This window comes from Rattus norvegicus, chromosome 8 (assembly GCF_036323735.1).
Source record: "Rattus norvegicus strain BN/NHsdMcwi chromosome 8, GRCr8, whole genome shotgun sequence".
NCBI classification, from domain to species: Eukaryota; Metazoa; Chordata; class Mammalia; order Rodentia; family Muridae; genus Rattus; species Rattus norvegicus.
The window spans coordinates 113,064,866-113,082,955 of NC_086026.1; the positions used below are offsets into that span (position 1 = coordinate 113,064,866).

At 44.0% G+C, this 18,090-nt stretch overlaps 1 protein-coding gene across 17 annotated transcripts in view; it reads right to left on the reverse strand.

Annotated features, from left to right (window-relative positions):
• The window catches only part of Tmem108 (transmembrane protein 108), a 294,072-nt gene that overhangs the window by 119,941 nt on the left and 156,041 nt on the right, over positions 1-18,090 (reverse strand). For 11 of the 17 annotated variants that reach the window (XM_008766590.4, XM_063265233.1, XM_039082604.2 and 8 more), the window contains one exon: positions 6,999-7,084. In XM_008766590.4, the coding sequence (XP_008764812.2) occupies positions 6,999-7,038 (40 nt within the window). In that variant the 5' untranslated portion in view covers positions 7,039-7,084. The remainder of the gene's footprint in view (positions 1-6,998; positions 7,085-18,090) is intronic. The other 6 variants (XM_039082601.2, XM_039082589.2, XM_063265234.1 and 3 more) reach the window with 1 other exon arrangement.

Below are 18,090 nucleotides of genomic sequence, written 5' to 3' on the forward strand. Positions count from 1 at the left end.
TGTGAGAGCACATGATTTCCATAGGAGTTAAAGAATAAAGCTCCTTCCAGAAGATGAGAGAAAAGGGCCCCGCCCTGGCCACTAATGCCTGTTGAGATTCAACAGCATCATCTCCTAACACTTTCCTTTCTTCTGTCCTCTGCTTTCCCAAAAGTAAACGACCTGACAGCCATCTCAGTGTTGTGGAGCATAGAAGCTATTTTCTGGATTCCTTATTGGATACATACGGGTGTGTGTCTATCAATACTTCCTCATGGGAACATCTGCACAGCTATTCATTTCCCTCTTCATTTATATATATGCTGTAACTGCCTTAGAAATCTATAAACAACTTTCTAAGTTTCATAGTTCATGATTTATATTTTTATTACATTAATTTGGTGTGTGTGTGTGTGTGTGTGTGTGTGTGTGTGTTCTTGCCATGTATGTTGAGGCTAGAAGACTTCTGAGAGTGTGTCCTCTCTTGCCATGTATGTCCCAGGAACTGAACACAGGTTGTCAAGCTTGGCAGCAAACACCTTTACCGTCTCACTGGCTCTAGAACCATGTAAAGCATCCATTGACTGGGGAGAAATTTGGATTCTAAGATTAGTGATGATTCCAAACACCTGTCTGCCATGTACAAGGCCTTTGCTTCGACCCCCAGCCCTACAAATAATAATAAAGATGATAAAGATGATCATGGCTAATAACGATAAGTGTGTAGCTCCAGGGCAAAATGCTTGCTTGGCATGTGCAAGATCCTGTGTTCATCCCCAACACCACCAACCAAAGAGACTCTTCTCACACAGGAGATGGCATCGCTAGAGAAACGTTGGTCTCACGGGGAAGGAATAAAAGAATAAAATGCCTGGTCACAATCATTGCTTCAATTTAATAAAGTAGGGGTGTTATACCCGGGGCGATTTCAACTACATCTCTGGCCAAGGAGTGCACAGCACACTGCTTAATCATTAACCCTTCGCCTGCCACTCCACTGCTCTGGAGGACCCTTCAACCTGATGATATCAGGTCTCAGCAATGGAAGATGTGATCTCTGTCTCTCTGTCTCTCTCTGTCTCTCTGTCTCTCTGTCTCCCTCTGTCTCTCTGTCTCTGTCTCTCTGTCTCTGTCTCTCTGTCTCTCTCTCTGTCTTTCTGTCTCTCTCTCTATCTGTCTCTCTCTCTACCTCTCTCTCTCTCTCTCACACACACACACACACACACACACACACACACACACACACACAGGGTTTATCTGTATACCCCCTAGCTGTCGTGGAACCTCCTCTGTAGACCAGGTTGGTCAGAGATCTGCCTGCCTCTGCTCACCAATTGCTGGCTGACATGTGATCTCTTACCAAATTTATTGCCAGAGAAATGAGAGAAGGGCAAGAGGTAATGATGATGGTAAGGAGAGAACTTCTGACAGTACTGGTATAGCCTCCCCTTGCTCAGCTGGTGACAGATGTACCCAGGAATATAGACTCCAGCTCCCCCCACGCCCCAGAGGAGGTTACCCAAAGTGTGATCTGTGTGTGGGGCGGACAAACTCCGCTGTTGCTGGGCTTCCTGCCCTCCCCAGACCCACTCCCCATAGCTCTGTGGGTTATTCCCAAGACCCTTTTTAATAAGCCGAGCCATAGACTCCTTTCTGGATTCACACCGCCCTGTATGACAACATCAGACCAAGTGAACTAGCAGATAGTTTTTACAGATGACGTCCTTGAATTGGCCCATTTAAGCAAGTTACTGTGTGTGTTTATTACGTGCATTGGTGTTTTACCTCCACGTATGTTTGTGTGAGGGTATCAGGTCCCCTGGAACTGGAGTTACAGACAGCTGTGAACTGTTATGGGGTTGCTGGGATTTGAACTCAGGACCTCTGGAAGAGCAGTCAGTGCTCTTAACCACTGAGCCATCTCTCCAGCCCTGTGACTGACTGACTGACTGACTGATTGATTGATTGATTGATATTCAATTGTTTAACGCACTTCTGGTCAAAACAAGCATATCACACATGAAATGAGGTGACTATTTATCCAAGCATCCTTTCTCCTCAGGAATTCTCCTTTGTCCTGGTGAGAACTGCTTAGCGGTGATGAGGGGACTCCATGCATTCAGACAGGAAAGCTGCCTGTTACTCTGGCTTTCTCTCAGGGTGGGGGGCTGGTTACACTTCACAGAGATCTTTAGGAGAGCAGCTGCAATCTTGGTCATTACCACATCTGTGTGGTCCTCCCCTTCAGAGCATCCAGTCCTCCCTTCTCATTTACCTTTGGACTACAAATAGGAACTCAGCGGTGTCCTCTAGCAGGTACCCAGGAAGATTCTGGTCTGCTATCTGGGTAACTCTCCAAGCCACAGCTCTTGGTAATGCTCTGGGGGGTACAGCTAGGCAAAGCCAAGTTCGCCTGTGAGGAACTGACAGGAGACCTGCAGCAGGCAGAGGACCAGCCCCAGGAGGGGAGGGGCTTCTGAACTGCCCCAGGGAGGAGGAGCCAAAAGGAAAAGGGTTGCCTATGAAAGTGACTCAAGGGGCTGGGGATTTAGCTCAGTGGTAGAGCGCTTACCTAGGAAGCACAAGGCCCTGGGTTCAGTCCCCAGCTCCGGAAAAAAAAGAACAAAAAAAAAAAAAGTGACTCAAGGGGAGTCAGGGATAGGGAGGGAGGTTGCTGGGTGCAAAGGCTGCAGAGGCCGTGGTCTTGGGTTTAGAAGCTTCCTGGGTTCTGGCCTGAAGAATCTCCAATCCCTGCCATACATCAGAAAAGCCAGTGACTCATGTCTCTGAAAATTCCGAGATTAATTACAAATGAATACAGAATTGATAGCAAGAGTATCATTTTTGGTTAATCAACGCCACCTCCCTGCCCCCAAACATCCAAAAAACTACTTAACCTTCTCCTTTTCAGAAAAAAAATGATTCTGGAATTTTAACCTGTCCTTTCAAACAAGTATATCCATACAGCACTCAGTTCATGCACTTTATGTAGAGCGAAGTGGACCCCCTGCATCAGCATTTGGGCAGAGTAATGAAGACCATTCTGCTCTTTTCCTTAAAATAGGGTTGCTAAGGAAGTAAATGTTATTTACTAAACATGACTAATTACTAATAAAGCAACAGTCACATCTGAAGGGCATTTCGCAACACTGGTGTTTTTATACCCATCTCCTTTATCCTCTCATGAACACACATCACGGTGGATATTTTATTATTCATCTGGGCACCACAGTTGAGGAATTACTTTACGAAGCTGTACAACTGCTCAGAGGAAAGAGGAGCTCGGAGTACACCCTTTACATCCTAACCCTACATTCGCTCCTTCTGCATAGTTTAGAAGAAAACGAGATTTCTTTCTAAGAGCCAATGGTTTTCCTAAACATGAGCACAATCTCCCTCACAGACATTCCCTGGCAATCCTACAATGTAGGATATTCAAAGCCACAAAACTGAGTTTCTTTGAAATGTTATTCTTCCGTCTTTACTGACATTGCTCACAATGGGAATATCTCAGTAAGAATTTATTGGCCAAAGGAATTGTTTACTTGTGCAAATTTAAGAATCACAACCTAAAATGTAAAAGGCATTCTAAAGACTGTATGCTTACACTTTCTGGGCTAAGGTCACGTTTGAAAGTATTTCTGCCTCAGATGTGTGTGAATGACTTCAGAGATTTCAAAGATCTACACCCCTAGAGAGTATTTGCAAACCTTTTCATGAAAGAAAAAAAATCCAGCTTCCAATTTTTGATTTGAAAAAATAAGCAAGCAAGCAAACAGCCACTCAGTGTGCAGTAAGGAAGAAATATTATATCAAGTTCCAGCACAGTTTCACATCACAGCTGCTGGGTAAAGCCTAGGGAAGACAGTCCAGCAGCTGTTAAGCCATGGAAAGCAAACTCAAATTGCTATGTTTTGAAACAAGAATTGGTTCCAATGATTTAGAAGGGCCAGGATTGAACTTGCGCATTCTTTATCCAAAGTCTGACACTGCCACATTCCATGGAGGTTGGGACCACAGTGTCAGTGGCAAGGAGGAGACTCCTAAATGCCCCTCAGGAGCTGCAGGACTGCCTGTAACAACTGAAAGGCAAGATGCAGACTCAATATTTGTTTGGATCTAAACACTGTCAGTTCCAATTTACTTCAGTTCCCCCTCTTTAATTTAGGGAAAATTTCCCCTCATTTGTCAGGAGAAACAAACCATGAAGACAGAATACGTGGGCCAACTTCAGTTTGTGATGTCTCAGTTCCTCTAGCTTCTCTTTAGCTTTCAAAGGACTCAGCAGCAGTGGAAACTTGCACTATAGATGGGTTTGCTGAGACTGGGTCCTTGAGGAGAACCGAGCAGTAAAAACTTGAGGACTACATTACCCAGTTAGCCGCACTCTAGCTGTTAATTACGCAGGTTACCCAGGCACATGCTTCTACAGTGCGAGATGTAACTGACAGCAAGTGAAAGCTTAAACAACATTTTTGTCTTAGTGGTTCATGAAATAACAGTGCATCTTATATTAATGACATCTTAGATTTTTATGGAGAGGGATCCTAAAGTTAAATATTTGTGGAGTCCTGTTATGTTCCAAGCTCTAGACTGGATTACTTGTAGATGCATGAGGATCCCTGACACTCATGTAAGAGCCATGCATGGTAGCACACACCTGTAACCCCAGAGCTGTGAAGGCAGAGACAAGAGGACCCTGGGTGCTCTCTGGCAGGCCAGTCCAGCTGTAGTGGCAAACTCCAGGTTCTCTGAGAGATCTTGTATTAAAAGAGTGAGTGGGTAGGAAGATGCTGGAAGTTGACCTCTACACCTCACCCAACACTGCTCACATAGAGGGAAGCACACGCTCGCTCAGGCAAGAGCACCTACAAACACACGTGCACATATACACATATCATTGCATATTAGCAACACTTTCGGTAAAACAAGTCATTTTTTTTAAAAAAAGAATTATTTCATGTATGTGAGTACACCGTCATTGTCTTCAGACACGCCAGAGAAGGGCATCAGATCTCATTACAGATGGTTGTGAGCCACCATGTGGTTGCTGGGAATTGAACTCAGGACCTCGGAAGAGCAGTTAAGAGTGCTCTTAAATGCTGGGCCATCTCTCCAGCACCAACAAGTCATTTTTTGACAAAAAAGGTGGCTTTTATATCAATATTTCCATTATCCTTTTAGATATGTATTCTCATTCTCTCTCTCTCTCTCTCTCTCTCTCTCTCTCTCTCTCTCTCTCTTTCTCTTCCCCTCCCCCCACCTCCCTCTTCTCCTCTCCCCCATCCCCATTATCTTTGGACAGGATCTTCCTATTAGCCCAGACTAGCCTCAGATTTGTAATTCCCCCTGCCTCAGCCACCCAAGTGCTGGGCTTAGAGGTGAAAGCTGTCATGCCCAACAGAACTCCTGATTTCCATAATGCAGTTGATTTTGACAAGGCAGACATTTTGTTCATGGATAATACTAATATATGCATAACTTTACAACTGGGTACCAACAGCGTATATGAGTTATCATGCATGCCAATAATTTGGGAGGTTTAGTGATGGTTATGACCTATCCCCTAACTACCAAAGGGTCGCCTTATGCTGTTTGAGTCTCTCAGCATCCTTCCAAGCAAGGACCACTGGTGCCTGTAGCTGTCCAGGTGATGTTTAACCCCCTCCAGCTTTTATGGTGCTCAGTTTAAAAGAATGGACACTGTATGACATTAGGCCTAACTATGAGGAGTAGAATAATTTCCCCAATGCCTTTCAGATAACACATGGCTTTAAAATATGTGCAGACTGGGGGGCATACGTGATTCCTCAAACATTTCTCTGCCATTCAAATCTGCTACGCTGTTTTGCCACGGCTCAGTTCTCCTACAATGAAGCTTACCTCTCCTTCTTTGAGATGTGGTGTATATGTATGCATGTATTGGGGGGTGAGTGGGAGGAGGCTGTTTATCTTTCATAGTCTCCTTGCCCATCAAGGTAGACTTAATCCTTTCTTTATAACATGCCTCTTCAACTGTAAAGCCCCCTCTCTAACAAATAAGCTTATCATTAAAAAACGAAGAGGCAAGCCAGCAGGCCACCCTACGGTCCCACAGAACATACAGAAAAAGAACAGAAGAGGGTCCCCAGGAAGCCTGGCAACTTTCCAGCAGGCTACACTAGCCTTATGACTTTCTGGGATTAGAATTCAGCAGAAGCAGCCAATTAAAACGTCTGGCCCCGGACTGTGGGTAGGTGAAGTGCTTTGCACGTTCTACAACAATCCAACCTGAGTCGGAAATTCTGCGGGCCGACTGCCTAGTGATTTGCATCTCAATCGATTTGGTTTGATTTATTTTATTCTCTCAGCAAAAATCAGGTGCCCCTTGGCCCAGGAAAAGACCCATCTTCCATCTGCCTCCTCACCAGGCTACCCAGACACGATGGGCTCTGACTCAAAGCGGCCCATGTCTGTTGTGCCAAGTGGGTTGTCTGGAGCACCTGAGCATGGAGCTGGTCTTACTTTCCAGTCAGTAGCAACGCCCATCCCGAGTACCATCACAATGGTTCTTTATGCCGCAACCCAAAAGCACAGGAGAAAGTCATCGTCCAGCACATCATACGCTGCCACAAAACCAAGAGGCCACACTTAAACCACTTGCAGAGAATCCCGCATAACCACACGACATTCCAAGTCGAAGGCTATGCGGTCCCCAACGCCTATCGGGTTCCATGTGACAAAACGTGAGAAAATACAATTTAGCACGTCCTTCCCAGGGGACATCGATACAAGGTCACACAGTAACACCTTATGGAACAAAGAACAAATGCGTTTTTCTTGTGCATTTTGAATTAATGATACTCAAGTCCCACGAGAATTATGATGGGGTCTAGAGAGCGACCTGAGGTATGGTGGCTTATCTAGATTAAGGAGAGGGAGAATGACTCAATTCCGGTGTTCTCCCACAAAGATCCCGAAGCTCGAGAAGTGATGAGCTCGGCACGCTCCCGTAAAGGACGAGTGCGGTGTGAACTTACTTAACAGTTGGCAATAGAGGGCCTGTAAACTTCTCTTCATGGTATCATCTGGTCCTGCTTGTCCTCCAGTTTATTCATGATTCTGCCTAGGAAAATGGGAGAAGACATTGTTACATCAGGGGTCATAAATACCGAATTAGAACCTGAGCACATACATAGCTTTATCTCCAATAGAAAACTCTTAAAAACAGTTTAATTTGTAATTTATGAATTGTGTGTTATTACAGTTACCACTGACCCTTCGACCAAATTCCCAGGCCATATAACACCCTCTACCCCGACCCAAAGACAACCTCTTTGGGCAGAGAGAAACATCCTGGCTTTAAGGGCTTTTTATAGAATGGGTGACTCTAGTCCAGTGGTTCTCAACCTGTGGGTAGAGACCCCTCTGGGGTTGAAGAATCCTTTTACAGATGTCGCCTCAGACCATTGGAAAACACAGGTAATGAAGTAGCAACAAAAATAATTTTACGGTTGGGGGGGGTCACCACAACACGAGGAGCTGTATTAAAGGGTTGCAGCATTCAGAAGGTTGAGACCCACTGCTGTAGTCATAAGAGAAGAACAGGAGTTTTGTGTTTTGTAAGCTTATTCCTACCGAGGGATTCATTAAACCAAAACAAGAACCCGTGAGCTTCCTCACACTGGAAAATGTAGGATGCAAAACAAATTCATTAGCTGGGCACACACCTGTAATTCTGACACTCAGAAGACAGGAAGGAGAAGGGAGAGTTCAAGGTTAGCCTTAGGTACGTATCAGGACCTTGTTTCAAACAAAGATAATAAAATGAATGAAGAACATTCAAAAGGAAGAAAAGACAGAGACACTTTTTTATTATTATAAAGGGTATTATTATGAAGTGTTTGGAAAATACTGGAATATAAATAAGAAGAACCAGGAAGTCTTGAATCACATCATCCCGCCAGCATGAGCTAACTGTTCAGACTCCGGGCTGAGCATCTCTCCGGTCTGTGTGTGCACTCCACGTGGCTCTGTTTCACGTACTACGCCCTCAGACTTTCCTCCCTAGCAGAGGAAGCGTGTGGCTGTGTCAACAAGATTTTACTACCTGCTATTTAAGTGGCAAATATTTACTCAAGAGAAGTTCCCAGACGTGAACCATGCAAGGACATAGCGTAGAGCTTTAGGGAAGGTATAAATGCTCTCTTCAGGACCAGTACCACAGAAGAGCCATTTAGACCATATCCTACCCAAGAATGGAAACTCAGAATTTCTTTTCATGCTTCCTTGTAAATAAATATTCCACCCCATTGCCGTAATTTGTACTTAATGTCATTTATCTTAAAAAGCTAGAATTTATATTCTTTGGTCATTCTCTACCAGCCAGGTTTTCATTTTCTTCTAACATCCCAAGTAGAACTATCTTGCATTAGTATCTGTTAAGATTGAGACATAACTGGTATATCATAAAATTCTGCCTTTACCGTGCACAACTAGCTGGTGAACCCCTATCAGAGAAGGTCCCTTTGGCAGTAGGTGGTGACTGATATGGAGACTCACAGCCAGCTCAAACAGCAGCGCATACAGGAAAGGGCTTGCAAAATCCAGCCCCAGCAACAGAAGACTTCTGGGGAATGGAGAGTCAGTGTCCTTCAGTGTCCAACCTGACAGGTTGTCCATGCTCCAGAGGCTGGGCTTACACATATGCAGACATTGGCGGTACTAAGTGGTTGTTGTGGATTTAAAGAGGTGTTTACTCCCTGGGGAGGAAAAGTGCTGGTAGGGACAGGGAGGAGCTACAGTAGAGGGGGTCGGAGTGGACTTGACCAACCCATATTATATGCATGTATGAAAGTCTCAAGCTGTACATTTTTTAAAAAGCTGCTTGACCATCACTACCTATTCCAGAACATTCCATCCTTGTATAAAGCCACTACTCACTATTGGGCATTTGTGAGCTTCTCTGATAACCACTACTCTGCTGGCTGTCCCTCTCTACTTGCCTTTTCGGGATGGTCTGTGTAAACAGGATCACATGATGCACGGCATGTGCACCTGTCTCTTCACTTAGCATAGTGCTTTTGAGCTTTCCCCCATCCTGCCTTCAGAAACAGAGTAACAAGAATGCTGCTCACTTTCGCCCATCTCCCATGGTTATCAAGACCTTTGCCAGCTTCTTGTTCTCTCTATTTGTCCTGTGCTTTTCTATTCTTAGACAAGTTTCTGACTTTGTGATACCTTCAATTTCTGTTTTCTTATTCTACCACTGGAGCAGTGTGTATGTTAAACAGTACAGTTACTTTTCTATTATTCTTTTCTAAATGTGCCTTATTGGTGTTTACAGTAAAGAAATTAGTGATTATATTAAAGGAATATGGGGATAATAATAGTTGGAGATCTCTCCTATTTGCTTAGAAAAGATTTGGAATCTTCAAAATTCCAGTTGTGGTAAGGAGAAAGGAAAATATGTTAAAGTACGTTGCTGTGAACAACAAAATGTCTTCCAAGGGTAAGAAGTTCTCTTTAGAGGAACACGATACCTCAATGATGTCCTCAGTTAAGCAATAAAGACCCCATACCCCAAAGAGTAAGAGACAAAGAAAGAAGAGGAGACGGAGATAATTAAATTGCCTTTAGTTAAAACCAAATAAGGAGACTTAAGCATCTGAACATTAGAGTTAGGGAAGATGGGTTACAGAGGAGGTCCAGAAATGGCCGAGTCTGCTGGGATAAATGGGAGACAGTAAGAGATATGCTGGGAGGTGAGGCTGAAACATAGGGATGGCATGAGAAAGGCCCTCGGGGGATGCCCATGAACATTAGTTTTCCTCCACTCCTGTTTTATGCTATCTTTACTCACAGGTACATCTGCGTACCCTCTCCCACTGTGCTCATCCATGAAGAGCATCCTTGAACCCTCAGGATAAATCTTGCATAAAATGGTCAACTGCTACTAGTGTTTCTCAGGGGCAGTATGAGACAAAAGATCATGTTCTGAGCCAAGAGTGACTTCCAGAGGCAACCCCCTGCAGGCAGCCATAAACAGTGGGTAGTGGGCAACTGTGGGGTACTTAGGACATGGTAAGCACTCAGTAAACATCTAGTAAGTAGAGAGTGGATGAATATATAGATGATCAAGTAATAAGAGAACAGAAAATAACTATGGTTAATTTTGATCAAGGGGAACATAAGCCCCTTAGTCATTTCTTATATATTTGGTTGTGAGCCTAGCCTTTAACGGCTGAGCCATCTCTCCAGCCCCCCTTAGTCATTTCTAGAAATGCTTAGCGGTCTTTGAAGAAGCAAGTGATGTCCTGCAACATAAGGGATAAAACTATTAGTGAGCTATTAAAGAAACAATTGGGCCAGCAACTCTCAGCGACTTGGGACCATCTGAGTTACGCAGGGCTACCCCAACTACAGACTCCATTTGGCACACATTTTATTCAAAATTCATCCTTATCTAAAACCTTTGATGAAGTTTCACAATGGTTTTTTTTTTTTCTTTTACATCCTATCATCTTATCAAGTAAGTTTGTGGGCATTTTCTATGTATCTTCTGCCACTGTGATGTATTTCCTGTCACCATTTTATTCTCTAATTACTTTAACATGGAAATGACTGCATTCTGTACACTCACTCTGTGACATATCTGAAGTCACTCACTGTTCTAATGATGGCTTCTAAGCTGAGTCTCCTGGCTCAGCTGTGTTACTTTGAATAGATGGAGAGTCACGGGTATATTGTATCAAAAGCTATTTTATTAGATCTCGGGGGGGGGGGCAGGGCCTGCTTAAGGCATAGCCGTATGTGTGGTGGTCAGAGGACAACTTGCAGAAGTTAATTCTCTTACACCATGTGGATCTAAGAGATTGGAACTCAGGTCATCAGGCTTGGTGGCAAGCACCTGTACTATGTGAGCCATCTTACCGCTGCCTAAAGTTACTTTTCAACCATGTAGCGAGACATAGGAACTATATCAGGATGGCTCCTTGGGGAATAATTTAAAAGACTTAAAGGTAATGATTAGTTTCTGGAGTGAATGCCCAAGAAATTAAATGGTCTTAACAGTCAAAAATCATAGTCAAAGAAAAATAACCTACTTTAACTATTCCAGTTCTGGGTTGGTCATTATAGACCTGTGGTTCTCAACCTTCCTAATGCTGAGACCCTTTAATAAAGTTTTTTCACGTTGTGGTGACTCCCAACCATAAAATTATTTTTTTTGTGGCTACTGTATAAATTTTGCTACTGTTACAAATCATAATACGGATATCTGTGTTTTCTGATGGTCATAGATGACCTCTATGAAAGGGCCATTCTGCCTCCAAAGGGGTCGAGACCCACAGGTTGAGAACCACTGCTATAAACGAAGTCAGGTCTGCGGCCTCAGACTGTAGGTCCAACCTTGGAGTCAGTGAGCTCTAGAACCATTCACCCCCGGCTCAGGCAGTAAGGAGACCTTTGACAGCTACAGACGAGGCTGGGCTGTAGAGAGTGGGCCAGGAGGGAGAAGTGCGAAGGCCAAGGAGAGCTTGACAGTGTCTCGTGGTTTTGACAATCTCAGAAGAGGGGGAGAAGCAGCTGTAACAGTGACAGCAGATACAGCAGGAGCTATAGCAACAAAAGACAGCTTGGGACAATGATTAGGACAGGAAGACAAGATGAAGGGGATGACAGGAGAAGGTGAGGGGGGCAAAGGGATAAGGTCAAAGGGTGAGAAGCCACAATGGACCTGAGAAGAAAAGCGGCAGAGATTGTTAGCTGAAAGAGTTCCAGAAGGCTGTCAGCCTCCAATCACCAATAGTGTTGGGAACTCAGGTTTGAGACCTATAGCACTGGCTGCTGTCAAGACCTGGGAAATCCCAACTCTTTAGGATCGTAAGCTGCTGAGAGCCATTGTCTATGGTTGGTTTATCTTGATACTTAAACCCAGCCGATGCTGGAATGATGGTCACTGTCAGACTGTGGAATCCTAACTTTCTAGAAGTGCACACACTCCCACCCCTACATCCCTGCCCTCCAGAGCTGTAGCACTCGCTGGGAGAAGATTCTGGTACCTCAGCACCTACAAGAGCTGGAACACTAGAGGCCCTACTTGCTGCTGCCTTCACACCAAACACCGAGGAATCGAAAGCTGCCAAAGGCGAGAACTGAGGAGCTTTTCTTTGCCAGATCATGGTTACCATCCAGTCGAGCAAAAGGACCACAACTTAGACAACTAGACATAAAATCTTTACCTAAAACAATAAATTAGAAAAAAAAGACCCACTCGAATAAAATCAGAGACGACCAAGGTCCATGATCGAGTTGATTTTATCCCAAGGATGCAAGGATGGTTCAACATACGCAAATTTATAAACACAATCCATCAATTAAAAGATGAAGGTTAACGATCATATGACCATCTCAAGACATGCAAAAAAGCGTCTCATGAAATTAAAAATTCCTTCATGATAAGGAAGCATGAACAGGTTAATTCTAGAAGAACTGTTCCTAGAATGCTGAAGACCTATGATGAATCTATGGTAATATCGTTGTGAATGGGGGGAAGCCAAAGTACCTGCATTACGATCAGGAGGAAGTCAAGTGTTCACTCTGGTTGCTTTTCTGAGGTACAGGCTAGAAAGTTCAGACCCACTAGGGCAGCAAAAACTGAACTCATACAAGTAAGAAGGAAAGAAGTCAAATTTCCCTGTCTGCATATATGACTATATATAAATTAAGTCTCTCTCAGAAGAGTGTTAGAAGTAATTTAGCAAAATAGCAGGATATAAAAAAAAAATCAACATATAAAAACAGGTAGTTTTCCCACATACTAAAAAGCACATATATTGAGAAAGGAATCACGGAAGCAATCCCATTAAGAATGATTATCAAAAAGGGAGGAATGAAGGAGGAGCTAAAAGACCTTTAAGATGAAAATTACAAACCCCTCAGGAAAGAAATTAGAGGAGATACACCAACAAAATCAGAAGCTCTCTGAATTCACAGATTTGAATAATTAACACTGTTAAATGTCCATGCTACCCATACTTAATTTTAGTATCTACTACAGAGCCACGGTAAATAAAACAGCACGGCACTGGAACAAGCAAGAGGCACATAGACCAATGGAAGAGAGGAGAGAACCTAGAACTAAGCCTACACTTCTACAGGCAAGTAGTTCTGGACAAAGGCACTGTACACAAACGTCAGAGAAAGGGCAAGAATGCTAGAAACTGGATATCCGCATGCCGGATTGAAACTGCACCCCTTTATCCCATGACTTATAAATGGCAACTCAAAATGCAGCAGCAACGTGAACATAAAACCCCCAAACCCTAAAAACACCCAAATAGGAAGAGGAAGGTTGCAAGACACCGTTTGGAGACAATGGTTTCCTACGTAGGATCCCACATGCACAGACAATGAAAGCAAATGGCATGGAGTCATATCAAATTACACAGCTCGAAACTCAATGGAGCGATGGAGACATCCTGTAGACTAGGAGAAAGTGCCTGGCCACTGGTCACCTGTCAGAGTGATCCAATTATAAATGGGCAGGTGGTAGGAAGAGACCCTCCTCAGAAAGAAATACAAAAGGCCAAGAAATATATGGAAAGTTTTCAGTAATACTGGTCATCAGGGAACTCCAAATCAAAATACAGTCAGATGCTGTCTCAGCCCAGTTAGAATAGATACTATATTTTAAAAAGCAAGTAAAAAATGCTGGTGTGGATGTGGAGAAAAGGAACTAAGACACTTCTGGTAGGAATGTAAATGAATAGCGTTATAGAAAACAATATGGTGGTTTCTCAAAAAACCAAAAATGGACCTACTATGTGATCTAGCTAGTATGTTTGTGTGTGTGTATGTATATGTGTGTACATATATATGTATACATAGATGTAATATATGTATATATATATAGAGAGAGACAGATATGAAATCAACATTCCAAGGCATGTTTGCACACTCACATTTACATTTACATAATACCTATGTAGAATCATCCCAGGTACCCATCAACACATGAGTAAATAGCGAAAGTATCTTCTTTACAGGAACAATGGAGTATTATTCAATCATAAAAAAGAATGAAATCCTGTCATTAGCCACCCAACGGCTAGAACTAGAGAACACCATGCTGAAGGAAATGAGTTGGACCCACGAGAATACTTGGATCATCTCCTCTCACAGCTGAGATCTAAGAGGGATAATCTAAGAGTACAGCAATGATTATAAAAGATTATGGTGAGTGCAGGGGTCAGAGAAGACGGACTGGACCAGAGTTCACCACAACAAACTAGAACTGGCTAAAGAGCTGCATCAGATGAGCAATAGTAACTTCTCTACTTAGGAACAGTACTGGCCACACAGATCAGAAATCAAGCAAGCCATTCCATACCCACTCCAGAGCATCCATCTGCTCTGTGGGCTGCGTTGCGGAGAAGTTTAGTCAACTAACACATGGTGTAGATGGTCAGGACAACATCCAACCTTGTTCCTGCTCTCATACCACACATGTGTCCTTTCCAAGGCCTGTTCGGTACTGTGTGTTTTGCTGAGTTTCCTGTTCAGAAGACTCTTCAGAATAGCGCTGACAGTCCTTCCAGTGTTCCTAAGCTCCAGGAGGCTGGGATGTGCCCAGCAGTTAAAGTACATAAAGCATACAAGCTCTGCCCAGGCTCATGCTAAAGTGCTGTTGGCTCTGAGTTTAACGTTAACGAGTCAACAGTCTGTATGAGATGAGATGCCTTTAGACAGAAGGCATAAAAACCAGGCATAGCACATAAAACCAGGCTATGTAATAGTGATCGGATGACAAAGGATGGGAGAGGCTATTGGGAACCTCTTACTGTAGTTCCCTTAAGAGAAATGATTCCATAGTCACTAATTCAGTGTCATTTTATAGGATGTAACTACCACGAATAATGACAACTGACTGTATTTTACTTGAGCTTCAAAAAGTTTTCCAAACAAGGAGTGTTAATGTCTGGGCCAGTAGGGGGGTTTGAGCCACCTTAGAGCAAGGGCTCAGGAGAAGGCAGATCAGAGAAAGCTGGTAATAGACTTGCCCAAGAGCGCAGTCGGGAAGATGATGGAAAGCTGGCATGTACATAAGCCTTCCTTTGAACCTTGATCCTTATGAGTGGACACAAAAGGAACCAATAACTTGGACCCAAGGAGCCAGGAGCTTTAAACTAGTTCCTGGCTTTTTCAGTGCTTGGCTTCCTTCTTTGTACAAAGAGTAAACATCGTACCAGACAGGCTTGGCACAGAGGTTTAGACGCACATGCAAAGCCACCGTTCTAGGGCCTGATCTCTGGGCTTTGGCAAAGGTTTAATGTGAACCATCAACTCTCATCAAACAGTGAAATACAAGGTGTGACTGACCAGGTCAGAACTCACCAACTGCCTCTCCATTCTGCTTCTGAGTCAGAGGTAAGCCAGAGGCTTTGAGGCCATTCCCTCCAACGCCTTTTGTTAAATCTAGTGTCCTATTTAAACTGGGTTTATAAGTTATTCTCGGAGCATACACTGATTGTTAATCTTATTTAATATTTGTCTCTCTGTCCTCTTTAAAAAGACTTCTGCAAAAGAATAATCAACGAGCTGGAGAGATAGATAGCTCAGTGGTTAAGAGTGTTAGCCATTCTTCTAGAGGACTTAGGAAGACTGAATCCTAGCATGTGCGTGTGCACACGCACACACACGCACACACATACATATGCGCACACACACATGCACATACACACAGGCACACACACACATAGGCACATGCACACACACAGGCACATACACGCACAGGCACATACATGCACACATACACACATACACATGCACACACACAGGCACATACACATACACGCACACACACACGCACACACATGCACACACACATGCACATACACACAGGCACACATACACACGCACACACATACATAGGCACATGCACACACACAGGCACATACACGCACAGGCACATACATGCACACATACACACATACACATGCACACACACAGGCACATACACACACGCACACACACATAAACACACATGCACACACACATACACACGCACACACACACATAGGCACATGCACACACACAGGCACATACATGCACAGGCACATACACGCACACACACTCATATACATACACACACATACACACGTGTGCGCACACACATACACACGCGTGCACACACACAGGCACATACACGCACAGGCACATACACACACAAACACACACACACGCGCACGCGCACACGCACGTGCACCCATACACTCACAGCAGCTCCCAACCACCATCTGTAAGTCCAGTTCTAGGTGATGTCACACCCTCCTCTGGCCTCCACAGGCACCTGCATGCAAATGTTCCACAGGCACACATGCAGGCAAAACACTCATGCACAAAAGAAAAAAAATCAAAATTGCAAAACAAATTATTAACTTTGCAAAGCCCAATTACTACCTCAGAACATGACCAAAATTATGTAGAGAGCAAGAGGGCTGATTTCACACTAAAATGTAATGGGACAGTGCATCACCCACAGAGCTAGCTGCCTACGAATGAAGGTGAAAAGGACACCTAGTATCATTATTTCTGCCTGCACAAACAGAAGCATTTGTTTTCTTCATAAACGCAAACATCCTCTGCCACTAATTTCTAATAAGAAGCCCATTAGACAGTGTGATGCTTTGAATGTATGATGTCCCCCACAGGCTTGGGGTTCGAATGCTATCTATTCTCAGAGGCCATGGTCTAGCTGGCAGCAGTCATTCCCCAGTGGTGGGTCTCTGAAGGTCACAGCCTGTCCCTTAACTTCAGCCACTCGAGTGTGAACATCCCCACTGCTGTGGACAGAACCGCTCTGCCCCCCTTTCCTGTCTGTAATCAGCGGAATCCCCAAGCCAACAGTTCTCAAGCAGCGAGTCATGACCCACCCAAAGACCATCGGAAAACACGAATATTTACATCACAATTCATAACAGTGGCAAAAAATTACAGTTCCGAAGTAGAGATGAAAATAATGTTATGGTTGGGGGTCACCACAACATGAGGAGCTGTTTTAAAGGGTCACGGCATTAGGAAGGTTGAGAACCATTGCCCTAAACCAAAGTAATTCCTCCAGAGTTGTTTTTGCCATGTATTTTGGTCACAAAAGGCAAAAGTAATTTATACGGAAGTCCTTTTTTATAGCCAATATTACCCCCAAAGCAGCTGAAGAAACGATGAGATTACGGTTGCTGTGGATAATGTTTATCAACCGTGATAAAGCTAAGGCCATTGTGATACACAGCAGTTCACACAGAGCACAGGAGCAAGGGTGTCTTGGAGACATGCAGGGAGGGACACCTGCCACTTAATTGGCATTGCTGGGTGACCTTGATAGAGTTACTTCTCTGGGCCTCAATTTTCTCATCTATAAATGGGGCTGGCACTTAAACCAAATGTGCCTCATACGGTGGGTCTTCCCCTCCCTCCCGAAGCCATGAGATGATCAGAAAGCAAGGCTGCTTTTGGTTCTGTGAGGACGGAGGGAACCAGAGAAACAGAACAGGTTGTTCTGCGAGCTGCCCCAGAGCCCCTGTGCCTCGGAGCACGAGCGGCAACTTACTCCAGGAAGGCATTGGTAAAGGTTTCTCAGACTTAGCCTAAGTTCTGGATACGTGGGCTCCTCACAGGCAGAGTCACTAAGGGTACCTGAGTGGGCTGGGGAGATACCCTGGGCTCTAGCATGTGTCCACAGGCCTGGGTGTGGCTTAGAATGGTGTTTTTTAGTCAAACTCCTCTTAGCTAGCTGCTTCACATATTAAACATGGGAGATCCTTTATTTCCATAGAGAAACGGGCATCTTTTTCCCCTTAAAATATGTAGTTCAATATTTTGCACTTTTATGTAAGAAACACTTTGTATTCCTCCAAGCCCATGGTCAGTCACACAGCCAACCACATCGGCTGCCACTCTGTCACTTACAGACATTGATAGGTTGATAGGGAGGGAAGAATGGTCAACCAAGGCTTAACAGCAAAACAGAACTTTCTTCTTAGATCTGACATTTGAAAAACCCTAAATTCTAAGGAGAAGCTGAAGTTCAGATGTTTCGATGACGTCTGCCTTCTGAACGATGATGCCAATTAA